The sequence below is a fragment of the Notothenia rossii genome (assembly GCF_949606895.1).
Source record: "Notothenia rossii genome assembly, chromosome: 6".
Classification (NCBI taxonomy): domain Eukaryota; kingdom Metazoa; phylum Chordata; class Actinopteri; order Perciformes; family Nototheniidae; genus Notothenia; species Notothenia rossii.
The window spans coordinates 22,051,702-22,064,829 of NC_136909.1; the positions used below are offsets into that span (position 1 = coordinate 22,051,702).

Sequence of the window (13,128 nt, forward strand, 5' to 3'; positions counted from 1 at the left end):
TTGTGTTAACAGCGTCAGTTTGTTGCCACTCTTCGCTTAATGTGTCTTTATCTGTTGTGTTTTTTTTTTTATTTAGAGTTGCTGCATAAAGGCCATACTTCCATAACCAACATGGAGGGCTGGGTGGGACACCCCCTGGATCCCATCGGGACCCTCTTCAGCACCCTGACAGAGCCGGGACGAGGGGGGGAGGAGGGCTCCAACACCTGCTTAGACCTGTCAGGTACTGCTGAATGCCTGAACGGAGCAAATAGACCCACACACTCTACTCACATCTGAGCCAGCCACACACAAAAAGATCCAAAAAGATCATAGTCATACTATATACTGTATATATGTTTTATTTTTATTTTCTTGGGCAACCACTGCCTTTACTCAAGTGACAGCTATGAAAGGGGGAGACCGAGGGTGTAACACACAGCACATGGTCTGAGGCTTGATTTGAACCAGGGTCCTTCGCTTGGGGACCAAAGCCCCAGTACATGGACCGTCAGCTCAACATACTATACAACGAGTTATACAACGGCCCTTCTATGCTTTTTTTAATTTAATTATTTTTCAACATTTAGTATATTATTCAGAGGAGTTGATTTTAAATATGGAATAACAATATAAATGATTTGTACTATAGTTAATTAGCTGCATAATAAGACTTTTATTTTTCAGGACATTGATATTTTCTGAAGTTAGAAAGAATAGTTTGAGTGCAGATTCACCTCCAGTCCCTCGGTCTTATCTTATCTCGACTCCTCTTGTGTTTTTTCAATTCTCCTCTCCTACGCTCCGAGATCCCTCATTGCCTCCTCTGCGCCCAGAAATAGCCCTCTGTCCTCTGAGGTACAGAAGTGAACAGAGGAATGCTCCTGAGGCGTTGATCTTTATTTTGGATGGTTGTTGGTTTCAGACCTCACTGTGTGACTGACACAGTGGTTTTCCATAGGAGACAGACTCCTCTATTGCCCAAAACCTCAGAGAATTACACATACGTTGACTACCGCTTTATGCCAATTCAGTTTTCTCTCCCCTCTTTGCAGACTGCTCCAGTGTTGTAAGTCGAGCAGAGCTCCAGCGAATGCCCGTGCAGCGATTACTCGGAGACGGGGAATCGTACGTGGCGCTGGCAGTGGAGACGGCTCTGATTGGCTTAGGCCAGCAACGGGTGATGCCCGACGGTCTGTACGCTCAAGAGAAGGTGTGTCGCAACGAAGAGCAGCTATTGGCCAAGCTGCAGGAAGTGGAAGTGGACGACTCCCTGGTCAAAATCTTCCGTAAACAGTCCGTCTTTCTGCTAGAGGGTGAGGGAGCTAACGGATAATATTTCGCCATTATTGTCCCTTTATTTCACCACATGTCCCAGCAGACTCAACTCTCTCAGGCATATACTGCATAGAGAAACCTCCTCTCTTTCCTTTCTTTCCCTCCCACACACCAAGACCCTACACATTCTTGCTAAAACAGGAAAAAACACATTGGCCTCTGTCTCACTATTTATTATCCTTTCATTTTGTGGTGCAAATAGAGGCTGAGCTGCCCTGGGCCAGACCAAAATGAGCTCTTTGCACAGTAACACCAGGGGTATTGTGTTAGCACACACATGCGTGCACTCACAACAGTGTGTACATTTACAAGGCTGGGGCTAGAACAGAATGAGGTTTGGTTATGGGAAAGGGAGGAGGAAGAGGAGGGGAAGGGGGGGGGGGGGGGAGGTGGCACATCCTGAAGGGCCCGGCCCAGTCTCCTGTCCCCACCCAAACCCCAGCTCTGCCTCGGCCCCGGCGCGACCACCCACCTCTGGCTCCGTTGCTAATAGAGCACCAGGCTGTGAGGCCTCTGCGGGCCCCTGGAGGCTGCAGTCGCTCTGTGATGTGGTCTGTGGCTTAGGAGCCTGTTGGGGTTTAAAATAACCCACCAGAGACGAGAGGAAGTGCACAAAGAGATAGGGGGAGGGAAGGGAAAGCAAAATCTGAACACACACGACCATATGGTTTCTCACGTCACAGTTTGTTTTAATGCCGCGTGGCTTTGCTTCTTCCTGGCTGGGAGGGAAAAGTCACCCCCCAGCGTGTTATAGAAAAAGTCAATATACAACAAAATGAAAATTCACTTGCTTTTTGTTGTCTGTTTATACTGTAGATACCATCAATTTCAACACCGAACCATAACATTTATTGACCTGACGAGACAGATAATTATTTTATGAGTGAATTTATTCCACCTCTTTCCTTCAGTCATTAAAAATGTGTGTGTGCTTTCTTTGGTTTTTTGCACAGCTGGCCCGTACTCTGGCCTCGGAGAGATCGTCCACAGAGAGAGTGTTCCCATGCACACCTTCGCCCGCTATCTCTTTACCTCGCTCCTACCTCACGACGCTGAACTGTCGTACAAAATTGCACTGAGAGCCATGCGGTAGGTCTTCAGTGTGGGTGTGTGTGCTTGAGTCTATGTCTGTGTGTGGGTTCTGCTAATCATGTCAACACTTTGTTAATCACATTTGATTGATTTTCATTTAAAGATTTTATTGCTAATCTTTGGATAAAGTTTGGGCTAATGGAGGCTTTTTGAAAAGAATACTGTGTAAAACGACACACATGGGATGTTTACTCACAAACAACATCTGTTTTTTGTAAAGCAATGACTAAAACCTCAAACTGTAGTCATTAGACGGTAAATAGAGTCAGAATTCCTTTTAATAGCACTCAAATTGACGTTTTTGAATGCCTTAAACTGGAGAATCCTATTAACATGTCCAGTTTCCAACTCTAAAGCATGTGAATACTTTTGATAAAGTAACTAACTTCAACATTAAAACATAATATGTGGCGACCTCTCCTTGTGCCAATTAGTACATCATTGTTCTACTCCAACTTTAAAGTCAATCACGGTGATCAGAGAATTTAGAAGTTTAGAGCATTTGTCTTTTTATGTATGCCTTTGATTCTGCTTCTAGTTTTGGGGCCCTGTCCTGTTTGTGGGTCTGACTTTCCATTTTCCATGTGATCTCTCTATATTAAGCTCCTGCGTGTATTCCTCTGTGGACAATGTGTACATGTGTATGTGTGTTAATCAGTCTGCGCTGCTGTGTTTTGATGTTGTGACTAGTGGGAGCTGGATCAGTGAATATTAATTACATTAATGAGACTGTAATTAGTGTGGCTGTAATGAGGAGGAAGCACACACATGCACATGCAGGGCCAGCAGGGAGAGGGCAGTGTGAGGAAGATGTTTGTTGTGTTTCTACACAGTCCATCGCTGAGGTGCTGGCAAATGATTAGTCAATGAATAAGGAGTGCGTTTTTTCCTGGCTTGTACCATCGTGTGTCACAGTCTCACAAATGGAGAACAAAAGGAAAACAAACGCATCATTCACATATCCCTTCAGTTAACCAGTTGGGAGGCGTCAGGAATTGAAATAACGTTCTAGCAAAACCAAAACAACATGGTTAGGTTTCTCTGTGAGGGGCTGTGTGGTTTTAAGGTTGCACATTGCACCGCTGAATGTCCCTTCCTCACCTCAAAACCAAAGTCCCAAACCTGTTTTCCCTGAGTCAGCCACTCCCCTCCCTCCATCGCTACCTCCCTTCACCTTCCACATTTCCTCCCCTCAACTCCTCCATCCTCACTCCTGTGGTGTGAAACCGGCGATTTAGAATAATATGGCCACTTATGGGTGCTCCTGGGAGCCAGGGGTGTCTACTCAGCACATAATGAATGTGTGTAATGTAGCGTAGTGTAATATGATAGCATATACCTCTCCGCTCCCACGGGACGGCGGACAGTTAAATATAGAGGAGGAGGTAAAGGAACCAGGGCTATTTTAATGGAGCTATTATAACACTATCATTGGTACGAAGAGAGAGCGAAAGTCGAGCTCCATCGCTCATTTACACACATAACTTTTCACTTGCTTGCTCTATTTGTCTTCTCCTTTGCAGTTGCTCATAAGCCAGCTTTTCTTTTACTTTTTTTTTACACAAGGAAGTCAGACTGCCATCATCATTCACAAATGCATATTTAGTATTTTAAAATGTGTTTATGAAGTTAATTAAAGCGTGTGAGAGCAGCATATGCTGTGAGATAGCTTGGTGTGAGCGGCCAACACACAAACAGAGGAGCTGCATACTGGTTCACAGGCTGCCCAGAATTTGACTGCAGCCTCAGTAAAAAGAAGCTCACTCTCCGGAGACCGTCCTTATCGCAACTCTTTGGGAGAGCCACACAGACAAATCCCTGCCGCCTGTTATCATATGAGATTTCCATATGAGATACGAGTCTTCCAATGCTAATGAATCTACATCCTCTGTAATCCACAACCTTTGATCCTCTGCATAATCCATAATCTTACAATATACCACGCTGTATAATAAAACTGCAGTATGAGGATAAACCAATAGCATGACATACCAATGACACTCACAGGTTGCAGGTAGGCCAACCTTTGTAAAAAATGATCTTAATAATTGTGTCCTCCAATCCTGTAGATTTAATATCAAAACAGTAGGAATCTGTAGATGCAGCACTCGAGGAAATCATCTTTGATTTCTGAAGTCATAGAAAGTATGCGCAGCACAATGTAAACATTTTCCGTTTCAAGTAAGGTTTCAGCATTTAAAAATGTATTATTAATAAATCATTACTGATGCATAACATGTCAGCAGCATCTAAGTGTTCTGCCGGAGGTGAAGCTGATTGCAACATAATCTTCTTTGGTTGTGCCTTATGTAACGGTGCATCAAAGTAAAGAAACTGATCATTTGTTTTTTTATTTAGAACCCTAATTGGAAAGCAAACTAGTAACTATTGCTGGAAAATAAATGTAGTGGATTAGAAATGTATATATTTCTATAATGTAGTAAGGTTTTATCTGCAGCAAATAGTAGCATGAAGTTAAGTGAAAATTACCTCAAAATTCTAACTTATTACTAAAGTTGAGCGAAATTAGGTATAATGTCACAGATTCACACACAGGTTATATTAATGATAAAATGGACTACTTGTCAAAAACAATGGTGCGAAATCATCTGCATTTTGTTTTTATTTTGTTATAACTAAGCATTTATACCTGACTAAAACTACTGCAAAATATCTGTGCTTATACTGGAGACAATCCTTTAAACCTTAATTGCTCAAAAACTTGTTTGACATCCCTTACAAGAAAGCTAAAAATAAGGCTTTTTTCTAAGATTACTGAGAAGTGGGACTGAGATATTTTGGAGATATTCCCCTGACAGTGAGGGCTCTCTGGTGAAGTACTTTCTGTATAAAAAACAATGCTTCACCCAAACCATACATGTCATTTCAAGCATCCAAGGCACTTAAGAGGAGTGAACTAAAATTAGGGGTTACATTTGGGTCATGTATGTCTTGATCCCTCCTGTCATTCTTTATGAAGGTTTCAGACTCTGAGTTTGTGTATAGAGTGGAGGTCATCCAGCGGATGCAACACTTTGCTGATAGATGTGTGCTTGATGGATTATAAAAGTGAAGGGTGTTTACAGTGAAAAGGGGAAAGGAGCATGATGTAGAGAGGTCTGTAGTCATGGTGATGCTGACCAGAACTCCCAAAGAGCGTCAGGATTTAGGTAAAACATGACGGGACTGCTTTTTATCAACATCTCCTTCGTACGTCTTGGCTTTCACTTCTTTTGCGTTATCCTATATGTCGATTTTATATGTTAATACATCTCAGTATGTATTGTACATGCTACCTACTATTCTATACTCCAAATATGCTCAAACTTCTACCATGAGTCCTTCCAAAATATATAATTAACATATTTTGTCCACTGATTGTATAGTGTCTGTCTTCCCTGGTCACTTTCAGTCTCCCTCCACATCGCCACCTTAAATATTCCTCGTACGATATGTATTGCTGCGTCACTCTCAGATGTGACAGGGTGTTGCAGTGCCGTTTGATACCAGAGTTACCCCCCCCCCCTCCCTCACTTCCTCACAGAGGGATTGATAGCCTCTTTCAGCTCCCTGCTAGTGTTTTATATCATTGATAGTTCATATTTATATCAATCCATGGCAGTGCTGTAAAGAAATATGTGCCTAGTTTGTTGTTTCAAGCACACTTGACATTGAGTTGAGAGTTTCTATAGTATTATTGCATAGAGAATATGATCATGTTTATAACCAGTGTGCACCATTTTACAGTAGTTTACAAGGGGCTCGATAAGAATGTACCCATGGAAGGAAATATACCGTACTCGGGCCGAGATTGAATGCTTCAGAGCTGTCCATTCGGATCTTTTCATCGTTTATTTGTTCGCTGGTTTCTCATGGAACAGTAGCCCAGTATGGATTTTCCTCCCAGCATTTTGAGGAGGGTTATTTTTCAGCAACCCAGGCCTCTCAAGCTCCTATCCAATGGAGGCTCTGGTGAAAACCAAACAAAGACAGGAATGTTGATGAGGCCTCCATCTTTACCCAGGAACTTTTTTTTGCTTTGCTACACCCCAGGAATCTTCCAGAAGGCCCCAGTGTGGTGTATGCTTTTAGCAGCTCTTTAGATGTGTGGGGAATGAACCCGACTGTTGCTAAGGCTTACAAACATCTCCATTTTACACCAACTGTCGGTGTTCACACTCGCACGCATCTTGGCTAGGTTTCTGTCACCTTCTCTCTCTCCTGCCTGTGCTCTCTTGGGCCAACTGAGTGAAGAGGAGGCTGTTTCTGTATATGCCTTCACTCAGGTGGCAACAGTATCACATGCACTTTGCTCTGAAATTGAAACTGGCATTTAGAATCACATTGCCTTTACTGGGCTGCTTTGATGTTTTTTCGTGTGTGTGTGTGTGTGTGTGTGTGTGTGTGTGTGTGTGTGTGTGTGTGTGTGTGTGTGTGTGTGTGTGTGTGTGTGTGTGTGTGTGTGTGTGTGTGTGTGTGTGTGTGTGTGTGTGTGTGTGTGTGTGTGTGTGTGTGTGTGTGTGTGTGTGTGTGTGTGTGTGTGTGTGTGTGTGTGTGTGTGTGTGTGTGTGTGTGTGTGTGTGTGTGTGTGTGTGTGTGTGTGTGTGTGTGTGTGTGTGTGTGTGTGTGTGTGTGTGTGTGTCATTCATGTGTGTCGGTATTTGTTTGATGTGTGTCCAGCCTTACGGGGCTGGAAGGTGAATTCCTTAATTTCCCCGTGGACTCAATTAGCTTTGTGATTGGCTGAGAGAAGGCCAGGTTGTGCTATCTTCTGAGGGAAAGAAGACCTTTGAAACTGAGGTGGGAGCAGAGGGAAGAGAAGTGAAGCAGAATAGGAGATGAGCCGGCCACAGTTGTAATGGTGCTGGTGCTGGTGAAGACTTGGCCCTGTCAGTACTATTATAATGAGAGACTGAAACTAGAGAAGCCCCTTCATCCACTAGCAGGTGTTGCACAGCTCTGACTTCATTATGACCAATTAGAATGAAGAAAATACTATTTATACCGTGGTTTCTAGGTGATTAACTACTAGGTTAGAAGTAAATTGCAGGGATAAGCTAACTGTAATCCCCTTGTGATCACTAAAGTCATTTTCATTTTGAAGTCACTTTCAGACCATGATAATGAAGACTTCTTTCCGTCTGAACAGTGTTCTTTCTGTCCGATTTCCACAAGATTTTGATCATTCGTGGACCTTTGGTGTTTCTCTCTGATTCTCATTCACTCTATCTCTCAGCCCATCTGTTTTTCTTACATTATTCTCTTTCATACTCCACTCAATGCTCACCTATTATGATAATCAAAGTCTAAAAACTTTACTTTGAATGATATCATGTATTTAATTGTTTTCCGCAGAATAGCGTTACATGGATCTAATTTTCTGTCTCTGATTCCGTCAGGTTGCCTGTGTTGGAGTCGACGGCCTCGCCTGGTGACCTGTCACGACCCCACCACATCGTGTCCGTGGTGCCCAACCGATACCCCCGCTGGTTCACCCTGAGCCACATAGAGTCTCAGCAGTGTGAGCTTGCCTCCACCATGCTCACTGCTGCCAAAGGTGCGCATATATTCACAATATAATACACACAGGAAAAGACTGTTGGTGAACACTCTCTGGAAGTATGAGAAACATACACATATAATCCTAGTCTAAAGCTTTCTCATGTTCAAATCCCTTCCAGGTGACAGTCGCAGGCTGGAGACAGTCTTGGAGTCCATCCAGAAAAACATTCACTCCTCGTCTCACATCTTCAAACTTGCACAAGATGCGTTCAAGATCGCCACTCTGATGGACAGCCTTCCTGACATCACACTTCTCAAAGTCTCTCTGGAGCTCGGACTGCAGGTACGTGACCATGCCAAAATGGGCACTGATGTATATTTACTGGCACATTTTAAAGAGCTTGTCCTGCTGTTATTGCAAATAAGTGTGTACATTAGGGTTTTAATAATGTTAAGGTTTATTAGGTGTAGTTGGGATACAAATGATAAGGAAACCAGACACATTCATAACACCCCTCTGCTTATGTATGTGTGACGGGGATGCTTTACTTAAATGAAGTTAAAATAGAGACCCCCATGAAACTCCTTTTTAAATTCTTGAAATTATAGCTATATGATAACTTTTGTACGGGAAGCTCTAACAGCTTTTGAGGATGAAAACTACTGCCAGGATGGTTCACTTATGATGTTAGGTTCAAGGATGTATATGAAACTTCATGAAAAAAGTTGTGTTGGCATTATCGCCTTGAAGGAACAGTATTTGCATTTGTTCCTGTGAGATATCAACCATACCATTACTGATCCAACCATGTGTATGCTTTAGCTTTCTGAAAATGTAAACATTTCTGGGTGTTGTAAAAGACGCTGAAGATGACTGAGGACTACATTAATAGATCTTGGCCAAAAGTTGATGTTGGATACAAATGATTATCTGCTTAGACTGATTAGAATCGTGCTTGTCATTGTTTCCTTCTGTCATAAGCAAAAACAAGGCTTACATCAAATGCATTTTTTGGTTGTGCGCAGGGTTGATGGTGTAATTTGATTCACATACACAAAAAAGTTGTAGAATTCATTGTTAAATAGTTCATTGACATTTGTGAAGCAAGCCTGCACTGCTGTGGTTAACTAAGCCGATCTTGGACAGACTACATTCCTTTTAATACTCCCCTTGCGCTCCATTATACAAGTATTTACTTTGAAGGTTTGCCTAAGGGTTTGTCATTCCCAAAGCAGCTGTGTGAAAATGTGAAGTAAAACATAAAGAAGGTTTAAGTATCTGATGACAAATCAACCACAGAAAAATGAGTCCCTGTTTAATGACTGTTTGAATTATAATACAATGTTTACCCTACTGTATAATATATTATATTAAAAAAAGGCCTCAATGGGAATGGTAGAGATATTTCAGTTTCCTTTTGCAGATGGCCCCAAGTTAGAGATGTTATCTCTAACTTGGGGCGACTGTGGCTGTGAGGGAGTGTGGTCGTCTTTCAACCAGAAGGTTGTGGGTTCGATCCCAGCCCATGCAGTCAACATGTCGATGTATCCTTGGGCAAGATACTTAACCCTGAGTTGCTCCCGATGGCATGGCCAACGGTGTGTGAATGTGTGTGAATGTTAGGTCCTAGAGTAAGGTACACTGCTCTGTATGAATGGGTGTGAATGGGTGAATGACATGTAGTATGTAAAGCGCTTTGAGGGGTCTTAAAGACTGGATAAAGCGCTATATAAGTACAGTCCATTTACCATTTATTGTTGTTTAAATTAATTCTTCCGAAACTCAACTGTGTGTCCCCATTTTTCCCATCCTTCTTAGGTCATGAGAATAACTCTATCCACATTAAACTGGAGGCGGAGAGAGATGGTGCGCTGGTTAGTCACATGTGCCACAGAAGTGGGTAAGTGTGCTTGGCTCCTTAAAGGTTTCCATTTGATTGTTTAAATGTAAAATGTACTCAATTGAATCCCTTTCTCTTCATTCTGTCCCGTGTGTGTTTGCCAGGTGTGTATGCACTGGACAGCATCATGCAGAGCTGGTTCACCCTCTTCACCCCCACAGAAGCCACCAGTATCGTGGCCACCACCGTCATGTCCAACAGCACCATCGTCCGCCTTCACCTGGACTGCCACCAGCAGGAGAACCTGGCCTCGTCTGCCCGGACCCTCGCCCTGCAGTGTGCCATGAAGGACCCCCAAAACTGCGCCCTCTCTGCTCTTACACTCTGTGAAAAGGACCATATTGCCTTCGAGACAGCCTACCAGATTGTACTGGACGCAGCGGCGACGGGGATGAGCTACACGCAGCTGTTCACTATAGCACGCTACATGGAACACCGGGGTTACCCCATGAGGGCGTATAAGCTGGCGACGTTAGCCATGGCTCATCTGAACCTCAGTTACAACCAGGACACACACCCGGCCATCAACGATGTGCTGTGGGCCTGTGCGCTCAGCCACTCGCTGGGGAAAAACGAGCTAGCTGCCGTTATCCCCCTAGTGGTCAAGAGCGTGAAGTGCGCCACCGTGCTCTCGGACATTTTGCGGCGGTGCACGCTGACCACGCCGGGCATGGTGTCGGCACTTCACAGCCGCAGGAACTCTGGGAAGTTAATGTCCCTGGACAAGGCGCCGCTCAGGCAGCTGCTGGACGCAACCATCGGGGCTTACATCAACACCACACACTCGCGGCTAACACACATCAGCCCGCGCCACTACAGTGAGTTCATAGAGTTCCTGGGTAAGGCCCGGGAGACGTTCATGATGGCTCACGACGGACACATTCAGTTCACCCAGTTCATAGACAACCTAAAACAGATCTACAAGGGCAAAAAGAAACTTATGATGCTAGTGAGGGAGAGGTTCGGCTGAGAGGGAGGCTGACCTCCCCATCTAGTACTTTTATATTAACTTGAGTCTGCCTTTTGAACTTCTTTTGGACTTATAAAATAGACAAATAAAAAGAGGGATGTGACTTGTAGAATGAAGCAAAAAGAGAACGGAAAAGATGACAAAAAAATCAACAGAGCCACACGCGGTATTATTGTTCTTGCTGTTGTTATTGTTATAAACATTATTACTATTATTATTATTAATAATATTATTACTACTATGTGTACAGAAGTGTTTTTATTTTTCAGAAGAGAGGAAATTTGTCACGTTGTGAATGTTGTATGTATTTCTCTACATGTGTGTGAGAGGAAAATGAAAAGTGAAATTGCTTTTTTTTTAATTTTAGTTCTTTTATTTTTATGATTTAAAGCATCCTTTTTTCCCTTTTTTAAGTGTACATTGAGTTATATATTGTCAAGTGGCTGAAGCCCCTTCTTCAATAGCACTCATGTAAAAACATAAAAAAGAAGAAGAAAAAAAACCTAAGTCTCGGCATCCTCAAAGAGAAACTAAGGCTTTAAACCTCACAGAGCACCTCCCCTTGTCCAGGCCCTCAGCAGTGGGTGCTGGGCAGCAATGCACAGCTTTGCTCGGCTCGGCTCGGCTCGGCACAGCTTGGGTTAGCACTGACAGAAAGCCGCCATCAGCATTTCTTTAGACACAGCAGTAGCAGCAGCAGCAGCACTTGAGCAGCCATTAGTTTTCTCTGGGTCCCAGGCATTAGCTTCATTACACACAACAATGCTCTTAGCTAACTCATGTTATTGTCGAAACCCCCGACCCACCTCCATAATGACTACCTGTTTAAGACAGAGGACAGTACGCAGGCAATACAGTGATGGCACATTACACAAAGATAAAGAGTATTATTGTTACATTCACGTAATGTAGTACAGCTGTGTTTTCTTTACACCCCAAGTTTGAGTTAATACACTTTATATTTGAGTTTTCTAGTTGAAGTAGATACCCAGAGGGAGACGACTACCTCATGAAATGGTATTAAACTTGCTCCCCCCACCCTCCTTTTTTTTGGTTGCTATCGTGATATGTATCATCTATGATAGCTGACATTTTTCGTTAAGGAGAGTCACTAGTGAGGTTATGAGGAGATGTGGAGTTAGAGTGTTTTCTGCGCTGGACTCTGCTGTACGTCACTGCCCCGGCATCGGTACTTACACCCCCACAATTGGCTCTAACAGACTTGTAAGATGCTTCAGTATGTCAGTCCCCTCTCATCTCTTACAGCCACCATTGTACGGTATTTTCAGACTAGGCCAGTGTCATTTCCCTCTGTGCATGTGAATCATAGAAATTAGACTCTCTACTGTTAAAGTTCATTGTGTGGAACCTTCAGTAATTGTCAACCAGAACGTTCTCAGGGATTTCTCTACACAGGAAAAAAGGCGGAACAAATGAACGACTGACTACAGGAAAAAGACAAAAACATGACACAACATGAGCGAGCATTTATTGTACTCTGTATATATGCCATAGTATATGTCTGAATATGGAGGATCTGAAAGTATATGTTAACTAATTTATACAGAGTATTCTATGTAATGTGAAATACTTGAAGCCGCTGTAGTTTGCTCTCTCTCTCGTTCTCCTTCTCTCTTTTGTCTTCTCTTTTCTTTTCTCTTTTGTTGAAAACAACATATCAGAAAGACTGACTTTGTTGATGGTCGATTTGGACTCACAGGGCCTCATTTGTTCATATGTGGGACGCTGGATCTCATCATGAAATGCAGGTTGATTCAAATTGGGGATGGCGGAGGAAAACAATGTTGTTCATTCCTTGCGACAAAATCATGGAAATGGGGTGGAGATAAATTACCTTTGACAATTGGTTGATAAATGTTTGAAAACACAATACAGAACTTAATTATGCATGTAAGCTGTTGCACTAGCCTAGTTCTCCATAGGATGCTATGGGGAAATAAAACTGTAATGTACTTCAAACAGGAGCTGATTGGAGATTAATCTGCCTGAAAATCATGTATTTTGTGTTCAGCCTTACATGCATTGAATACATTGGCTGATGTCAGCCTCATGGTGCAATGCTTGTCAGAGCAACTTCATAGTTGTGCAGCTCAACAAGACTTGCATTGATAATTATGCACAGTTTCCATCCAGCTAAGAATAAAAAAACTACTCAGTTCTCCCTTTCATTCAACGCAGCATTTCCGGTGTCTCCTCCGCAATGTTCAGCTGTCCTATCATTACTTGCCTTTTTACCTTCTTCATACGTCTGATTTTTCTTTTTCTGTGCATCTTTTTTCTATCTTGTGTTCATTAAAGATAAAAGCAGCCTTTTCTCTTGCCTTG

At 42.9% G+C, this 13,128-nt stretch overlaps 1 protein-coding gene across 2 annotated transcripts in view; it reads left to right on the top strand.

The window, feature by feature from the left end:
- The window catches only part of LOC307042985 (zinc finger SWIM domain-containing protein 6-like), a 46,351-nt gene extending 33,238 nt beyond the window's left edge, over positions 1–13,113 (top strand). Inside the window, exons 8-14 of one of the 2 annotated variants that reach the window (XM_079687151.1) lie at positions 77–223; positions 1,014–1,295; positions 2,271–2,406; positions 7,809–7,966; positions 8,091–8,254; positions 9,731–9,812; positions 9,917–13,113. In XM_079687151.1, the coding sequence (XP_079543277.1) occupies positions 77–223; positions 1,014–1,295; positions 2,271–2,406; positions 7,809–7,966; positions 8,091–8,254; positions 9,731–9,812; positions 9,917–10,782 (1,835 nt within the window). In that variant the 3' untranslated portion in view covers positions 10,783–13,113. The remainder of the gene's footprint in view (positions 1–76; positions 224–1,013; positions 1,296–2,270; positions 2,407–7,808; positions 7,967–8,090; positions 8,255–9,730; positions 9,813–9,916) is intronic. The other variant, XM_079687152.1, reaches the window with a different exon arrangement.
- The last annotated feature ends 15 nt before the right edge of the window (positions 13,114–13,128 follow it).